The sequence below is a fragment of the Prionailurus viverrinus genome, chromosome C1 (assembly GCF_022837055.1).
Source record: "Prionailurus viverrinus isolate Anna chromosome C1, UM_Priviv_1.0, whole genome shotgun sequence".
Lineage (NCBI taxonomy): Eukaryota > Metazoa > Chordata > Mammalia > Carnivora > Felidae > Prionailurus > Prionailurus viverrinus.
In genome coordinates this window covers 143,104,221-143,122,121 of record NC_062568.1, presented here as the reverse complement: position 1 = coordinate 143,122,121, position 17,901 = coordinate 143,104,221, and the positions used below count along the sequence as shown (strand labels likewise).

General features: G+C 43.7%; 1 protein-coding gene across 1 annotated transcript in view; it reads right to left on the bottom strand.

Moving 5' to 3' along the window:
* Positions 1 to 4,375: 4,375 nt before the first annotated feature.
* LOC125171728 (uncharacterized) overlaps positions 4,376 to 17,901 on the bottom strand; it is a 32,220-nt gene continuing 18,694 nt past the window's right edge. Inside the window, exons 4-8 of the mRNA XM_047868874.1 lie at positions 15,333 to 15,404; positions 14,816 to 14,975; positions 13,483 to 13,655; positions 8,922 to 9,055; positions 4,376 to 5,308 (exon numbers count right to left, since the gene is read on the bottom strand). Coding sequence (XP_047724830.1) covers positions 9,034 to 9,055; positions 13,483 to 13,655; positions 14,816 to 14,975; positions 15,333 to 15,404 — 427 coding nt within the window. The 3' untranslated portion in view covers positions 4,376 to 5,308; positions 8,922 to 9,033. The remainder of the gene's footprint in view (positions 5,309 to 8,921; positions 9,056 to 13,482; positions 13,656 to 14,815; positions 14,976 to 15,332; positions 15,405 to 17,901) is intronic.

The window sequence follows — 17,901 nt, the reverse complement described above, 5'->3', positions numbered from 1 at the left end:
GGAGAAAGATAAGAAAATTGGGAGAGCAGTCCTGCAGATAAGAAATCATCAATTAAGTAATTCAAGAAAAACTTCCAGGACTGAAGCACTTGAAGTTTCGGAATGAAAAGGCAAAGAATAGATCCTAAAAGCTTCTAGAGAAAAAAAAAAAGTCACAAAAGATCAAGAATCAGAATATCATCAGATTTCTCAACAGCAATGCTTGAAGCTCAAAGACAATGAAGGAATGCATTTGAAATTCTAAAAGAGTATGGTTTCCACCTAAAATTATTAGTCAAGTGGGAAAGTCATTTCAAACGTCAAAATATTTACCTATCATACAGTCTTGCTCAAGCAACCGCTAGAGAATGTGTTTTACCAAAACAAGGAAGCACGCCATGAAAGACTAAGAGGGGTACAGAAAATAGGAGATGGCACTAGGAGCCGGGGCCTTTGAGAGGTAATCAGGTCATGAAGTAGGCATCCTCCTGAATAAAATTGGTGGCCTTATAGAAAGGACCCTAGAGAGTCCCATCACCTTCCTGCTGCCTTGTGAGGATACAATGAGAAGAGAGCCATCTTTGAGCTAAGAAGCGGGCTCTCACCAGACACCAAATCTGCCAGGGACTTGCTCTTGGACTTCCCAGCCTCCAGAACTGTAAAAAATACGTGTTTGTTGTTTAAGCCACGCAGTCCTTGCTACCTCTGTTATAGCAGCCTGAGAGGACCAAGGCACCAGCTGGGGCTGATGCGGCCAATGTAAGGACCACACTCTGAGAACCACTGCCTCAATAGATCCTGTCCTTTGGAACTTGAATATTTAGGTGGTCTTCTAAACCCGATTTGTTTTTCAAGAACTGATTACAGCTTGGTGGGATGACACCTTAGGGTTGAATCTAAGTGGTGTTTCCACGTACTGAAATCATTTTTGAGGCTAGCTCGAGTAAACATTTCAATGCAGGTGTCAGCCTGCATTAAAAATTAAATATGAAAGTAGCAGTGGGCTCTGTTCACAGTAGGTAATACCCCTTTGCTCATTTAATTCTCACAACAACCCACGAGACAGACTCAAACTAGTGTCATCTCTAGTTTACAGAGGAAGGGGCATCAGAAGTTAAACATTTTCATACAGATAGTAATGTGTGGAGCTAGGATTTGAACTTAGTGTAGCTCCAAAGGCAGGATCTTTTTTTTTTTTTTTTTTTTTTTAAATTTTTTTTCAACGTTTATTTATTTTTGGGACAGAGAGAGACAGAGCATGATCGGGGAGGGGCAGAGAGAGAGGGAGACACAGAATCGGAAACAGGCTCCAGGCTCTGAGCCATCAGCCCAGAGCCCGACGCGGGGCTCGAACTCCCGGACCGCGAGATCGTGACCTGGCTGAAGTCGGACGCTTAACCGACTGCGCCACCCAGGCGCCCCTTTTTTTTTTTTCAACATTTATTTATTTTTGGGACAGAGAGAGACAGAGAATGAACGGCGGAGGGGCAGAGAGAGAGGGAGACACAGAATCAGAAACAGGCTCCAGGCTCTGAGCCATCAGCCCAGAGTCCGACGCGGGGCTCGAACTCACGGACTGTGAGATCGTGACCTGGCTGAAGTCGGACGCTTAACCGACTGCGCCACCCAGGCGCCCCCAAAGGCAGGATCTTAACTATTCAGTCTCCATCCCCAAAAAGAACAAGGCTCAGGCTGGTCAGATGCCTGGGAGCCTCATCCCTCACCACCTTCAAGCAAGAATCATCAGTTCAGATGGCGGAACACAGCCTCCTAGGGCTGTTTTCAACAACCATAGCAATGTGATTTTGGTAGATGGTAATTTAAATTAGATAACAAGACCACAGTCTGCTTCGCAGCGATGGAGAAAACTGGGTCACCATTAGGGTGACACAGTCTAAGACTCCACCACGAGAGGGTGCAGCATGGGCCAGGATGGCTTCCAAACTCTCCATGAGCCATCCTTTCCACACTGTGAATAGAAACTCTCAGAGTCCCATCTTACATCCATCTTCCCCTCCTATAAGCAAAAGCGTTCAGCCTTTACTGGGATCTTCCAGATATAACAAGGTGACCACTCCATTGAGTAAGCAGCCCAGCATACCTTAAGGAAAATAGTAATTACAAAAAGCTTCTTAACTTTGAGCTGGAAATTGTCTACTATGACCCTAACTGTTCCTAGGTTTTCCCTTGGGAACCTCCAGAGCAACTATGATAGCTTTTCCACAAGGTACTCTTCAGGCATCGAAGATGAGCAACCAGTATCTCCTCCTCTTCTGCTTTCCAAAGCTTTCCTTTTTGGGGCTAAATAAATCAAAGTCCCTCAACTGTTCCTCCTATAACATAGTTTCCAGACTTTTTGCCATCTCACTCATAACCTCTTTTTAATGTTTTGTTTTTTATTTTTATTTTTGAGAGAGAGAGAGAGAGAGAGAGAGACAAAGCATGAGCGGGGGAGGGACAGAGAGAAAGGGAGGCACAGGATCGGAAGCAGGCTCCAGGCTCTGAGCCATCAGCACAGAGCTTGATGCAGGGCTCGAACTCACAAACCTCGAGATCACGACCTGAGCCGAGTCGGATGCTCAACCGACTGAGCCACCCAGGTGCCCCATCACCCATAACCTTTTTTGATGAACTTGAAGGATGTGGTGCAAAGCTAATCTGTACATTCTAGGTCGGGCATGGTCTGGCATACAGCAAAATTGTTACCTCGTATGGGCGCTTTCTGGGCATTAACGATGTCTTAGCTTTCTAGGCAGTGATATACCTCTTAGCTCATAATAAATTCATGATCAACTAAAACTCCTTGCTCTGTCTGACAGGAAATATTGTTCAGCCAGGTCTCTTTCATTTTTATCCATGCAGTTTGTTTCATGAAAAAAGAATTTTACATTCATCTCTTAAAATCCTACCTTATTTGAGCCAGTCCATCTTGAATGCAGAGACTCAGAAGCAACGTGTCTGCGTGTACTCCAATGAGAGAAGTTTAGGAAAAACGTGACAACCTGTAAAGCCTGACTTTTTTAAATGGCTTCTCAGGGGCACCCGGGTGGCGAGTCGGTTAAGCATCTGACTCCTGGTTTTGGCTCAGGTCATGATCTCACGATTGGTGAATTTGAGCCCATATTGGGCTCTACGCTGATGGCTTGGAGCCTGCTTGGGATTCTCCCTCTCTCTCTGCCCCTCCCCTGCTCTTTCTCTCTCTCTCCCTCACCCCCTCTCTCAAAATAAATAAATAAATAAGCTTTAAAAAAAAAAAAGACTTCTGTCTGCATGCATGGACAGCCACCAAAAAGGTGTCCACTTAGCAGCTGCCAGACAGTGGAGACCAACAGGGACAGAGGTGTCACTGCGGCTGCTGCTCCTTTGGGGGCTGCTGCTATTATTGCTGCTTTGCCTCTCCTTGCTTTTCACATCTCTCGTTTTTGAATCCCAAAGCAAGCAGAATATGTTTCAAGAAGACACTAGGATGCACAATCTTCTCATAGGATTTACAGAAATGTCTCTGACTCTCTGCAAATGTTTCTTTGACAGTTTATGTGTACGTATCAGGGAGGGGGGTGTTTTTAAAGCTTTGAGAGTGCAATCTCTTACTTTGAAAAGACCCACTGCTCAGAAATAATTGGGCTTTGACTTGATACAAGATCAAATGTGTGGAAAAAGGTTTATAATTTATAGTTTGCCTTTACTAAGCGATAAGAATATTTTGCAATATTATGTCATAACTGTTTTTGTTTCAAACCCCAATTTTCAAGTTCTCATTTTTTATAGTTGAAAATTCTGATTAAAATCACAAGTTATCTAACCCTGGCTCTCAGCTTTTTTTTTGTTTTTTAATATTCCTTTCCAGTGCAAGAAAAAAAGTACCATGAGTTGTTCTAGTATGAACGAGAACCAGACAGCCGTGGCCATAATTGTGCATTCCTTAAATCCCATCTCTATTGCCCGGGCAACCCTAGTTAGAGATTTTTTTTCTTCATCAGTGGAAGATGTGTTCTTTCAGGATTGGAATTCACACAATTGGAAGATGTGTTCTTTCAGAATTGGTAGAGGAGTAAGACCTACCTTATATGTGTGGGACAATCTGAAATTAATTGGTGGCTCTCCAGTGGAATCTTTGAACCAAGGGAAATACGCTATGTAGGATACCTTTTGATGGGAAACAAAACCCTACTGCTGTAATTTTAAGTGAAGAAACAGAGCCAAGTAAAATTTTTAAAAACCGTCCATTCTACAATCAAAACTGAAGCCTTATTAAATGCCATCTAACAAAATTTAAAATAGGAAGTAACGGGGAACAATTAAAATGATCACGTTAAGAATTCTGAAGACAGGAAGAATCATTATGGGAAAGCAAAGGGCCCGGGCAAATGAAGTAATGGAATCATAAACAGAATGATTAACAACATCCTTGAGCTCAGATTTATTAGATAACAACCAGTTGGTCATTCTGGCAAGGTAAGAACCTTACTATATGGTGACTATCCACAGAAACAAAAAGATAGAAAATAGGGCCATTTAAATTACATATTGAATTAATAATGGCAAAATAACAAAAGCCTCTTTGGTATGGAGTTTTTTAAATCACCCATTTATTTACTAATAATATTTGTGATCACTATTATATCATCAATAGCAATAGTATAAGTAATTATTTTCAGTTGCCATGTTGCTGTGTACAATGCACTTTAGTATGTATGATCCTATTAAAACACATCCAGCGGATGATCAGTCACAGATTCAGATCATTGTGTCTCTTTAGCATATTCCAAATAGATATCTGAAGTTCAGTCCTTGAATTTGGTGGCATGATTACTACCAACGTTAGTCCCTTGCCTTTGTGAAGATGCCAGGGAATTTCCTCTTCCTCCTCTCTCTCTGTCCCTTAGGGTTTTTGCTCCTTTGGCTCCGTGCATAATGTCGCTGAGGCTGCACCGCCGCTATCGGGGCTCTGGTACCACTGCTCGTATCGCCCAAGACCATCTGTGTTGGGTTTTGCTTTCTTCCAAGTGTGTTTGCTTCCCCTCTTGCTGCCGAGGCCTCCACGGCGCTTCCCGCCAGGACAGGGGCTGCCAGGGTCCTTGCTGGGGCGCCTCCCTGCAGCCTCTGCGTTGCCCTTGCGCTTTGCTGGGAGACCCAAGTCCCAGTTTGGGGCTTGCACTTTCCAGGAGATGTTACAGAAAATGTTACCATTTTTTATAGAAACGTGAATGGGTTTTTCCTCTTGCTTCAATGTGGATTTCAGAATTTCACTGTTATGTATTTTTGTTTGTTTGGAGACACATGCTTATTTATGTTGGTCAAGCTTGTTGATGATGTCTTCAGTTTTAAGCTATGAATAAGATGATGATGTTGATTACTGAAAAGGGGTCCCAGAGCAGAGTGATTAAGAGTTCAAGCTCCGTTAGGGCACCTGGGTGTCTCCGACTCAGGTCGTGATCTCACGGTTTGTGGGGTTGAGCTCCGCATCCTGCTCTGTGCTGACAGCTCAGAGCCTGGAGCCTGCTTCGGGTTCTGTGTCTCCCTCTCTCTCTGCCCTTCCTCTGCTCGTGGCTTGTGCTCTCTCTCTCTCTCTCTCTGTCTCTCTCTCTCAAAAATCAATAAACATTGAAAACATTAAAAAAAAAGAGTTCAAGCTCTGTCAACACACAGAGCTGGGTTCGAATCTGCTCAATTCTAATCATTTGACTACAAGAATGTTATTTAACTCTTAGAATTTTGATTTTGTACAAAACAGGTAATAACAGTATGATTCTCACAGGATGCCTTGGGAATCATGAACAAAAATGAAATGCGGGGCGCCTGGGTGGCTCAGTCGGTTGAGCGTCCGACTTGGGCTCAGGTCATGATCTCCCCAGTTTGTGTGAGTTCGAGTCCCACGTCGGACTCTGTGCTGGCAGCTCAGAGCCTGGAGCCTGCTTCAGAGTCTGTGTCTCCTCCTCTCTCTCTGCCCCTCCCCTGCTCATGCTCTGTCTCTCTCTGTCTCTCAGTAATAAAGATTAAAAAAAAAAACAAAAAACGAAATGCATGTAAAAGCCTTTGGACGGAACACATATTACTACTAATTTTCATTACTGTTCTTACTGGAGTATCAATTACCATATCCTACATGCAGCTCTTTGTACAAATAAGCATTACATAAGTTTTGGTTTCATAATGAAATCAGTAAATGAATAGGAATATATGGTACCTCTAATACCTTATCCAGTGAAATTGTAAGATTTAAAATTTGCATATGCCTTTCTTGAAGAACAAATGTTTTCATTATTACTTTATAAAGTTCTCCAAGGCTTATGCCATCAAAAGCTAACAGAAAAGATTTCTGGCTTCAGCAAAAATTTTCTCTGATAGACCTTAAAACAAAGCAAGTGCAATTTTTTCTCCAGGGAGAAAAATCAAATGCAAGTAAATATTTATAAATAAGTATTTAAGGAGGAATAAAATAAAATCTGTCAATAGTCATCTATTCATCCACTTGTACATACTATTTAATGAATATGTGTAGAGTGTTACAATGTCCTAAACTGATTCTGGATTAATCCCTTTAAATGCATTGCTGGCTGAAGAGAAGGCTGCACTGGGCTTAAGGTTGGGATGAAGGTGGGGGGACTTGTGGGCCAGAAAGGAGCCCATTCCAGGGCTCAGTATCTCTATTGTCAAGTGGGGATGTGGCTATTCCTTCCCTGCCTTCTTTGCAGGATGCCCTCATCTTCCTGATCCCTGTGCTGGAGTGTCCCAGGGCTCCCTCTTTGACCTCTTTTCTTCTTAATCCATGCTCACTTTTTGAATAATTTCAATCAATCCCATGACTTTAAATACAATCTATATGCTTATGATTCCCAGCTTTATATCTTCACTCTAATCTCTCACTTGAGCTCCAGATTTGCACTTTTAATGGCCCACTTCGTACTGCCATTTGGGCATTAAATGGGCATCTCAAACTCACCCTGTGGAAGATGAGCTCCTGATTCCCCCCTCCCCCCACACCTGTTCCTGCTCCAATGTTCCCCATCTCAGTAATTCCCTAGCCAATCACCAGACTGTTCAGGCAAAGCCCCTTCTCTCTCCCACATACCATGTCTAACCCATCAACTTCAAGCTCTCCCCCTAAACATTTCTCACCTCCTCCATCATACCTTAGTCCAAATAAGCATCAACTCTTTCCAAACGTGCTGCAATAGCCCCTATTTGAACGCTTTTGTTCTTGTCCCCTTGAAAGCAGCCAGAATTATCTTTCAAAATTGTAAGTCATATTCATTGTATTATTATCCAACACATTCCAAGTTAAATCCAAAGTCTTTACCAGGACCTCTAATGCTCTAGACTGCTGGTTTTTGCTTGTCATTGGCCTTCAGTCTTTCTTGCTGAGTGGCTTCTTCCCACTCTTTGACATCCTACCTTGTTCTTCCCTCAGGGCCTTTGCAGTCGCCGGTCCCTCTGCTTAGAACACTCTTCCTCAAGCTTCTCGAGGCTTTTCCCACCACTTGTTTCAGGTCTCTGCGCATCTGTTACCTCCGCATAGTTCTCCTGATCAGCCTCTCTTTAATACTCTTTCTCACATGAAATCACCCTACTTGGCCTCATTTTTCTTCAAGCATTCATCAACACCAACATTACATTTATTTGGTGAGTGGCTTAACTTAACCATCAGAAGAGATTCTTCTTGGGGCGCCTGGGTGGCGCAGTCGGTTGGGCGTCCGACTTCAGCCAGGTCATGATCTCGCGGTCCGGGAGTTCGAGCCCCGCGTCGGGCTCTGGGCTGATGGCTCGGAGCCTGGAGCCTGCTTCCGATTCTGTGTCTCCCTCTCTCTCTGCCCCTCCCCCGTTCATGCTCTGTCTCTCTCTGTCCCAAAAATGAATAAACGTTGAAAAAAAAAATTTAAAAAAAAAAAAAAAAAAGAAGAGATTCTTCTTATTCATGTCTGAAGTCTTGTCACTTGGAATAGTGTCTGATACATAAAAGACATTCAATAAATGTTTCTGAAATGGGTAACTGAATGTCTCCACTTCCTTCCCACCCAGGGAACACAGTACCATGGGCAGACTGAAGTTCGGTTCCTTGACTTTTTGATACCATTTACTGAGCACTTATGTGCTAGGCATAATACTGATGTATTTTCCCCCCGTATATTCATTATCATGTTTAATCCTTAAACTGTACAAAGTAGGTATTCTTATTGACATTATTATTTCTATCTCCTATTTTACAGATGAGGAAACAACTCAGCAAGGGTCAATAACTTGGCCAACACCGCTAGGAAGAGATAGATCTGTGTTGGGAAAGGCAGCAGTTTGTTGACCCTTGCACAGCTGCTGAAGAGTACCATGGGCCCGGAGCATTCCCTCACGTGGAGATAAGGAGCCATCACAGCCTGTGTGGGACTTACCCCTTTGTTGGGGATATCATTCCTTGTTTTGGGTTTGGCGTATACTCAGGGGCTCTCTCCCTATTTTTTCAAGCTCCTTATCTTACGTGTATGTGCACGGGCAGGAAGATAGGGGTAAGCTATCTCTAAAACAGCTCTAATAAAACCTTTCAAGCTGTTTAGCCAAAGCTCCAGATAATTCCATTATCTCATCTAAGATTTTCCCATTCTTAAGTGTAATTTGTTTACTGTTACAAAGTAAGACACAGGACCTACAGAGAATTAACTCAGATATCTGGTACATGTGAGTGAACAAGCTTTACTCCCCGGCCCCAGGCCCCCCTCCCCCACCCCACCCCCACAAACACACGGGTGTACAATGTACTTTGTATATTAATTCTGTCTCCAGGAATTTAGAAGAATTGGGCTTAGGAAAGAAACCTTCTGTTGTTCCCGACAGCATTCAAAATTATATCCTAGATGAAACTTTTAACCAAGTAGAATTAACTCCTAGAGAAAAGAAGCTTGATGGTGCTGTACTCATTGATGATCTTGCTGTTTTTTTCAAGTCACACTTACCTCCCAAGATGCTTATAACATTGTCGACTCCTGCCCAATAAATATTCTGATGCTGGTGAAGAGGTTCTTTATATTTTTGCCCTTGGAAAGTCATTCACATGGATATTTTGTTTCAGAATATCCCATTTTTCTTCCTGAAATATGTGTCATTATATAAGGCTTAGTATTTCATTTCTCAAACCTCTATTTGTCTACAGCATTGTTAGAAATAAGTCTCTCACTGTTCTTGTGAAACTTGGCAAGAGACTGAGAACAGAAGTTTGTTTGTTTGTTTGTTTGTTTGTTTGTTTATATTAAGTTTATTTACTTATTTTGAGAGAGAGAGAGAGAGAGCAAAGGAGGGGCGGAGAGAAAGGGAGAGAGAGGATTCCAAGCAGGCTCCACACTGCCAACACAGAGCCCAAGGTGGCGCTCAAATTCAGGAACCTTGAGATCACGACCTGAGCCAAAAGCAAGAGTCAGATGCTTAACTGACTGAGCCACCCAACACCCCAGAAGTTTTTCATATTTAATTGGTAAAGTGAAAACAGTTGATTATCTGAAGAACGTGTTTAATCCTGCTTGGCCTTTTTCTGCATCCCCAGAGTCTCCAAGACAGCTTCAGACAACCATGGGATGTTTGAACAGAAGAGACACTGGAAACTACAAACTTAATCCCTCCTTTTAGAGATGACGTGACTTGTTTCCATTGGCCTAGTTTGTCTCCGGGGAATAGAGATGCATTAAACTATTCACATGGGCAAGAAAAAGTTAGGAAAAGAAACTGGCTTTCCAAATGTACTGGAAATACAGAGTAACTGGTTTTTGTTAGCCTCCTCTACCGCACCCCACCCTCCATTAGCAGAAACATGAGAAAGTTCAGAGAATCTCATTGTTAATGTCTGTGTTTGGAGTCCAGCTCTTACATAATATACAACTGAAAGGATAGAATTTTAGGTAATTATTGGGTCTCAGGCTAGCTTAAAACCCATCCAATTGTCTGTTTGCAACGGTGAGTAATGAACACAAGAATGACTATGATGATTCCCAACATGGCGCAGACCAGATGAAACTGCAGAAGATTCCAGGACTTGATTAAATGTTTAAGATATTACCTCATGGGGACGCCTGGGTGGCTCAGTCAGTTAAGCGTCTGACTTCGGCTCAGGTCATGACCTCACGTCCGTGGGTTCAAGCCCCACATCAGGCTCTGTGCTGACGGACAGCTCTGAGCCTGGAGCCTGCTTTGGATTCTGTGTCTCCCTCTCTCTGCCCCTCCCCCACTCACACTCTGTCTTTATCTTTCGAAAATAAATAAAACATAAAAAATAAAAATAAAAAAATAAAAGATAGTACCTCATAATAAAAGCAAGTTCCCTTAAAATAGCACTTCAATTTCCAGTAGTCACTCCGGATGGCCAGGTGACGTTATTTATGCCATCCTAATCAATTATGCAATTGCTACCATTATGTATTCTGGGCACATGAACTCATCACTCTTTTGTTTCCACCCCTACCAACTTCAAAGAAACATTATGAAGATAAATCAGACAAAATGCATGAAGACAGGAGCATTACACTGGGGTTCTTTGGAAGTACACAAATAAATTGTGTGTAAGATTTATGTATTTACGTACACAGAGCATTCTTTTGGTTAGAAGCTTTTATCAAATTCTTAAAAGGAATCTGTAACCTCAAAGTGGTTAAGAAGCACTTACAGTCAATCAAAAAAAAAAGGAAAAAAAAAAGGATTTCATTAGAGCTGTTTTAGAGACAACCTCTCCCTACCACCTTTCCCTGCCAAAGACACACACTCAGGATAAGGGTCTTAAATAGAAAGAGAGTTCCTGAACTTACAAGTGTTCTTATGATGCCCAACAAGTCACTACCCTCCATGATAATGCAGTTGTCCATGGAAGCACCAGAAGACCACAAACTGAATCAGACCCTACTTTGGCTACTCCAATCAATGGAACACCCTTTCTGTCAGCACAAATAAAGCCTACTACAGCCCGAGAAAATACATCTTCTTTAGCTATCACTGTATCTTCCCCTCCACCCTTTCCTCATAATCATTTCTGACATGCACACTGACCTTCTAAATGTCTTTTTTTAATGTTTATTTATTTATTTTGAGGGGGGAGGGGCAGAGAGAGAGGGAGAGCATGAGTCTTGAGCAGGCTTTGCACTATCAGCATGGAGCCCGACACAGGGCTCAAACCCACGGACCGTGAGATCATGACCTGAGCGGAAACCAAGCTCAAACCCGCGGACCGTGAGATCATGACCTGAGCCGAAACCAAGAGTTGGATGCTTAATGGACTGAGCGACCGAGGTGCTCCTTACCCTCTTAATTTCTAATTTAAGTTGGTAGGAAACAACAGATTCAATGCCCTAACAGGTTATTACTTAACAAGTATACATCGAGTGTCTTCCAGTTTCCAGGCACTATGCTAGCCAGGGATGCAACAGAAAACGAGGTCAGTGCTTCCATTATGAAGCTTGACCCAACAAGGGCCAGAAAGGAAACCAGTACAACGCAGTCTGGGGCGGGTAGCACAGGAGGAGAAACAGAGCAGACGGGGCACACACAAGAGGAATGCCTAATTCAGTCTTGATGGTCACTAAAGGAAAAGAATATTAATAAACATCCCCTAAATAGCATTCACTGTACAACCGGCACTCTTCCAAGTGCTTTGTATCACTGTTTAATTCCCTTAAGGATTCCAACAACATTAACTGAAGAGCCAGACTGCAGAGTAAGGAGTAGGGTCACAGGCACATTCCAGGCAGAAGTAAGAGCAGGTATAAAGCCCCAGACGTAGGAGAGCATGGAAGAGAAACAGACACAAAGGTGCATCAGAGGCACCTTGTGACAGCTCACCAGATCTAACTGCTAAGTATTCAGGGATTTTGCAAACCAGCAACCGTTGGTAGCTCAAAATCAGCCACAGCAGGAGTATTTACATTATGGAAGTTGGCAAATATCACAAATCGATCAAGCGATATTTGGGTTTGGCTTTTGGTTTTGAGCGGCATTTTATCAGCACACCACTATGCCAAGGTGTAGGAAATAAGGACTTGACAATGACGGTCATTAACCACTCTGACGTGAGAGTTGTGGAGCAGGCTTCTCTTAAGGTTCACTGCTTGTCTTTTGGACAGCAACCAAATGAGGTTTGTCAAAGACTGGAGTATAACTAGAAAACATCTCATACCTTGAGTCCATTTTATGCTGGGGACATGCCCAACCCGAAATGCTTTGTTTGTTTATCTTGATGTCGATCCCATAGACAGAGCTATTGTGTGTTTTTCTATGCAGCTCAAGGTCAGTTTGTTGACAGATATCATTACGGTGGTGTGCCAACATCAACTCAAAGAGAGGAAACGGATGATATGTTAGAATATCATAGGGGCACCTGGGTGGCTCAGTCGGTTAAGCATCCGACTTTGGCTCAGGTCATGACCTCACAGTCCGTGGGTTTGAGCCCCGCGCCAGGCTCTGTTATGACAGCTCAGAGCCTGGAGTCTGCTTCGGATTCTGTGTCTCCCTCTCTCTCTGCCCCTCCCCTGCTCACGCTCTCTGTCTCAAAAATAGATAAAAACATTTAAAAAAAAAGAATATCATATAAAAATAATTTAACATTTTACTGGCACTTTGACCCAACTTAAACCGCACACCTAGATCCCTACATCGTATCTGAAATATACATGTCACCCTCCATCTCAGTAGTGATGCTAACCTCTCCCCTTCAAATTACAAAACCACTCTTGTTGTCACAGTGCATAGAGAGGAGCAATTTTTACATCCAGACTGGATGCAAAGTCTATGAGTAAAGCACAACGTCTTTAAAACTCTTAGGAAATCTTTCAGGACTAGAAGGAAATTCTTCCCCAGTTCTCCTCACCTTGAAGTAAGTAACATTAAAGTGTATATGTACAGTCTGTGCAATCAGCCCTGAGAGGCAGAAAGTTTCACTGAAGGACAGTGATGTGTGCTGTCTGAAGATGGCAACGCTCAGTAGGAAGGAAATACTACGTTTATAATGTATATCCGTTCACCCTAGGCTGAAACCTAGATTATGACAAAAAGTGCCAGCTTTAATGCAGGGGAAGCCCTAAACAAGGTGGAAATTACATGGTCCATTTTGAGCATTCAGAATGGCTGTGCCTAGAGCAGGAAGAGGCCTTTATGGAGTAAGGAAATCACTGTCACTTTTCTACGGGTCCCGTTACTATCTGCAGACAGATCATGCACTAGGTTATTTGTGTGTTCATATATTTTTTTTTTCTGTGCAATGCTCCCCTTTGTTCACGTTGCATAGATTTTAAAAACAACTCACCGAGGGGCGCCTGGGTGGCTCAGTCGGTTAAGCATCCAACTTCAGCTCAGGTCACGATCTAGCGGTCCGTGAGTTCGAGCCCCGCGTCGGGCTCTGGGCTGATGGCTCAGAGCCTGGAGCCTGCTTCCGATTCTGTGTCTCCCTCTCTCTCTGCCCCTCCCCCGTTCATGCTCTATCTCTCTCTGTCTCAAAAATAAATAAAAACGTTAAAAAAATAAAATAAAATAAAAACAACTCACCGAAAGACAACTTTTGTCTTGGCCACCATGTTTCCCATGCAGAGCTTACTTTTTGATAGGATCATTCTGGCCAATCTTCCTGATGTCATCACAGCCTCTGCCTGAACCACAGCAAGAAGGTCCAGAGCAGCAGATGAAAACCCAGACAGGGCAGAATGGTGGACGATCCTTTTCTGCCAGCAAAACAGAGCCGGAGACCATGAGGAGACATACCAGCCCGGTGCACCTGGCTGTCCTCCCCCTCCAATTACGCTGCTGTTGGCCACCAGCATGTTCTTCACCGCCTGGTTCTTCACTTATGAGATCACCTCCCTCAAGTACACGCAGGGTATATCTATTGCTTATGTGAAAGAGAAGAGCATAGAATAAAATTTCTTGATCCTATTATGTGCTAAACAACTCACCTATCTTCTTCCATTTAATCCTCACTACAAACTACAAAGAAGGTGGATTTAGGCTCATTTTACAAATGAGGGCAAGTCCCTTGCATAGGATTACGCATCTTACATTTGACTCATCCATTCAACAAACACTCATTGAGTGCTCCCTATGAGCTGGGTGTTCTGTAAACAAGAGGTGTTGGTTGGGTTAGACGATAGCAAATAAACACGGTCCAACTTCAGGTTGGTTTCAGTTTCCCTGCAGTGAAAGTCACAAGAATGCAGACTCAGTCCTAAATGTTTCAATTTGGAAATGAAGTTCAGAGAAAGCGGTGCTTCTTCAATCTAATGAACATGTGTTAAGTGCCTATAGGAAACAGGGTCCTATGTTAGAACCGTCAGACCCCTTATCCTTGGCCTCACTGGCTATCATTGTTGCTTGAAGAATGCAGCATTCCCTTCTAATAAAAGCATGGAAGCCTAAAATACAAAATCAATAATAAAAAAAAAAAAAAGTAGAGCTCTTCAGTTTAGAAGTGGGAATGCTTGAATTTTTGCTCATTCTGGGCAGAATATCTCAGATCGTGCAGATCACAGTTTGAAAACCACTGAGCAGGGTGCCCGGGTGGCTCAGTCGGTTAAGTGTCTGACTTCGGCTCAGGTCAGAATCTCACAGCTTGTGAGCTCAAGCCCCGCACTGGACTCTGTGCTGACAGCTCAGAGCCTGGAGCCTTCTTTGGATTCTCTGTCTCCCTCTCTCTGTCTCTCCTCTGCTTGCGGTCTGTCTCTCTCAAAAATAAACAAAAAATTTAAAAAAAAAATGTTTTTTAAAGAAAAGAAAACCACTGAGCAACTCAGTATGGCATTGATTCAAGAGAGTAGGCACTGGGTTCCATGACCCCTGCGGTGCTGATCTGGGGAAGGTGCTGAGGAGCTCTGGTCCTGGGACCCACCTGAGTGTAGACTGGGAGGTCATTCATGTACACAACCCCACCACTCTCCATAACCTTCCTTTGGCAAGGGCTGACATCTTCGGTCTTGCCTACAATCACCCCGTTATGCTCGTGGTCTTCCTGGATGGCATACCTGGGGGGCAAACTCCAGAAATGCCGACTGCAAACAAGGAAGAAAACCATCAGATCACCTTCAGCTGGCAGCTGGGAGGAATGTCACCTGACCACCTCCATCTGGCAGCCAAGAGGAATGACACCTGGCCATCTCCGCCTTCCATCTGATCGCCTTCACCTGGCAGCTGGGAGGAACGTAAACAGGCCCAGGGCAGCGGTGTTCACACCCACCTCTGCGGTTCATAGATTGATTGTTTTCTTGATAGTCACATGCAGCCTGTAGGATCCTCAGCACACGATAGTGTCTGATATATTTTCAGGGGCAGAAATGTTTTCCAACCTTCCCACTGGTATACTCAAATTTAACAGGGACAGAGAGATGGAATGCCATCGTAGCAGTCACCTTTGCTGATGGTGGGAAGGGGTCTTTGGGCCAGCAGCCATTGTATTCATCAATTTGGAAACAAGATTGAATCTGAAAACAAGATTGTGGGAAATGGCTAAGATATTTTTCGATCAAAACAAATGAAAGAATACATAAAGAACATCCCTCGTATTTATCGAGTGTTTATTTAGTTCATTCTAGCAGTGTGTTTATTCATTCATCCTATAAATATTTAGCAAGTGTCTGACTGAGCCTATAGTGTGCTCAGCCTTGGGATAACTTTCTAAGAACTGGCAATACTTCCATGATGTCATACCTGAAGACGTTCCAGGACATTTCAGACTTTCTCTTATTATAGTTTCTCTCCAATTCCCTACCGCGCCCTTTCTGAAAAACTGCAAGTCTTTAGGAAAACCATCAGGCCCTGGGCGGCCGTCTAATTGCCCTTGGGACAATCCCCAGTGTGGCCCGAAAGGTCACCAACATCATTTTGAGCCAACCTCCTAATTTGGACTAGAAGAAGCAGATCTCGCGTGGATGTGGGGCAGAGTTTTACCATCTGCAGGCAGAAATCTGTCTGGGTTCTTCCCAGATGGGAAAGAGAGAACTGAGAAAGCCAATTTCAAATTAAGTTGGCAGGAGCCAGAGTGAAGGAGACAATATTCTGGCAGTTTTTTCAGACTTCTAAATTCTTTCCAGTTGAGAGAACAAATAGACCAGAAAGATGAACACGTGGATCTCACTGGGTTGCCTCAAGTATAAAATAATGTGACCGATCTTCTCTTCTGATTTGGAGAGGGTCCCCAGAGTTGGAGGGGGGCAAACACCTCCCTGTCCTCTCCCCACCCCTCCTCCACCCCTGCCCCACTGGGCTTCCGGGGCTCCCTCCAGGAACGCAGCCCAGGTTCTTCTCTCCCAGCACGGATTCCCGGGGAGTCTCTTACCCTTCCTCCCGCCTCCCTGGGAGCTCTCTGGGGAGGAAGAGCTTGGGGGTTAAGATCACAGGCTTTTTGCTCTGTGTCCTCTCAACAAATACAGTGAGTAAATCCAGAATTGTGTTTAAAAGAGGAAGTTGCTGGCTTAAAAAAGAGAGAAGCCCTTCACCCAAGAAGATGCTTACAGGGAAGAGTTGCTGGTGCTCTCCTGGACTAGAAAAATAGAGTCTTCACTTTTGCTCCCAGGGAAGAACACGAACAGCTGAGAAAGCTGTTGATTTTTGCAAAGCCACAGAAGGAAGAAAGCGGAGGAGAAACATTTAAAGGGGAACACTTACTAATAAGAGAAGGGCCTCTCTGCCTGCTTTCTGTAACTTCCCAGCTCTTCAGATTCATTGGCATTATGAGTCAGAAATTTATTTGGGGGATATTTCAGCTCCCTCACTGTTGGAAGGTACCTGTGAAAAGACTATAAGGCCTCAAGGATTTACAGCAAAAAGAGAAATGGTCCAGTAGAAGGGGGAAAGTTCAAAACAGAAAAGTGAGATCTCTGGCTATAAGCAACACTCAGAAAACAGCCTCTTCAGGAAGGAAGCCAGTCTCTGTTACACATTCAAGAGGGTGAACTGGATTCAGTGAACATTTCGTGTTTTGTTTACAACATTTGAATGAAGAAACTTTTGTTTCGTTTTGCCTTTTTTTTAAACTTTTTTTTATGTTTATTCATTTTTGAAAGACAGAGACAGAGCACAAGCAGGGGTGGGATGGAGACAGAGGGGGACACAGAATCCGAATCAGGCTCCAGGCTCTGAGCTGTCGGCACAGAGCCCGACACAGGGCTCGAACCCACGAACCGTGAGATCATGACCTGAGCCGAAGTCTGACGCTCAACTGACTGAGCCACCCAGGCGCCCCTTGTGTTGTTTTGTCTTAAGGTTATTTATTTCAAGAGCGAGCAAGTTGGGGAGGGGCAGAGAGAAAGGGAGAATCCCAGGCACTGTCAGTGCAGAACTGTTAATGAAGAACCTTTAAGAGCAGTCTTTGCTTCTGCTCCCAAGCCCCCGAAGGCCCCATTTTTATTTCAAGCCTTTAAAAAATTTAGAATGTAGAAACAAATGGTGGACAATTCATGACCACTTCTTTACCATCATTAGTGCGAAGGTGAAGAAATCGTGTTTCTAAGGAACTGGGCTGGCTGTACACAGACCAGGAGAGTATAAGACATAATGTCTCTGTGGAATGACACTTAACATAAGTCTCCATTTTCTTCTGATTTCATCAGTTCAGACAAATCGGATTGTGTCGGCTGACTCAGGGACAATAAAATATTCCCGCCACATACAGATTTCCTGTAAGCTGTTTTGCAGTAGAAAGGTTGACAAAGGCCTGGAGGACTAAAAACTCAATTCTGTTCAGGCATTTTCCACATTTTTTAACTATTTTTGTCAGAGCTTTTTATGTGGGTTCTCTTTAAGACATGTTGGTGGCGGGGAGGTTGGGGTGGGCACCTGGGTGACTCAGTTGGTTAAGCATCCGACTCTTGGTTTCAGCTCAGGTCATGATCTCACAGTTTCGGGAGTTTGAGCCCTGCCTCGGGTTCTGCAATGGCGGCTCAGAGTCAGCTTGGGATTCTCTCTATCCCTGCTCTCTCT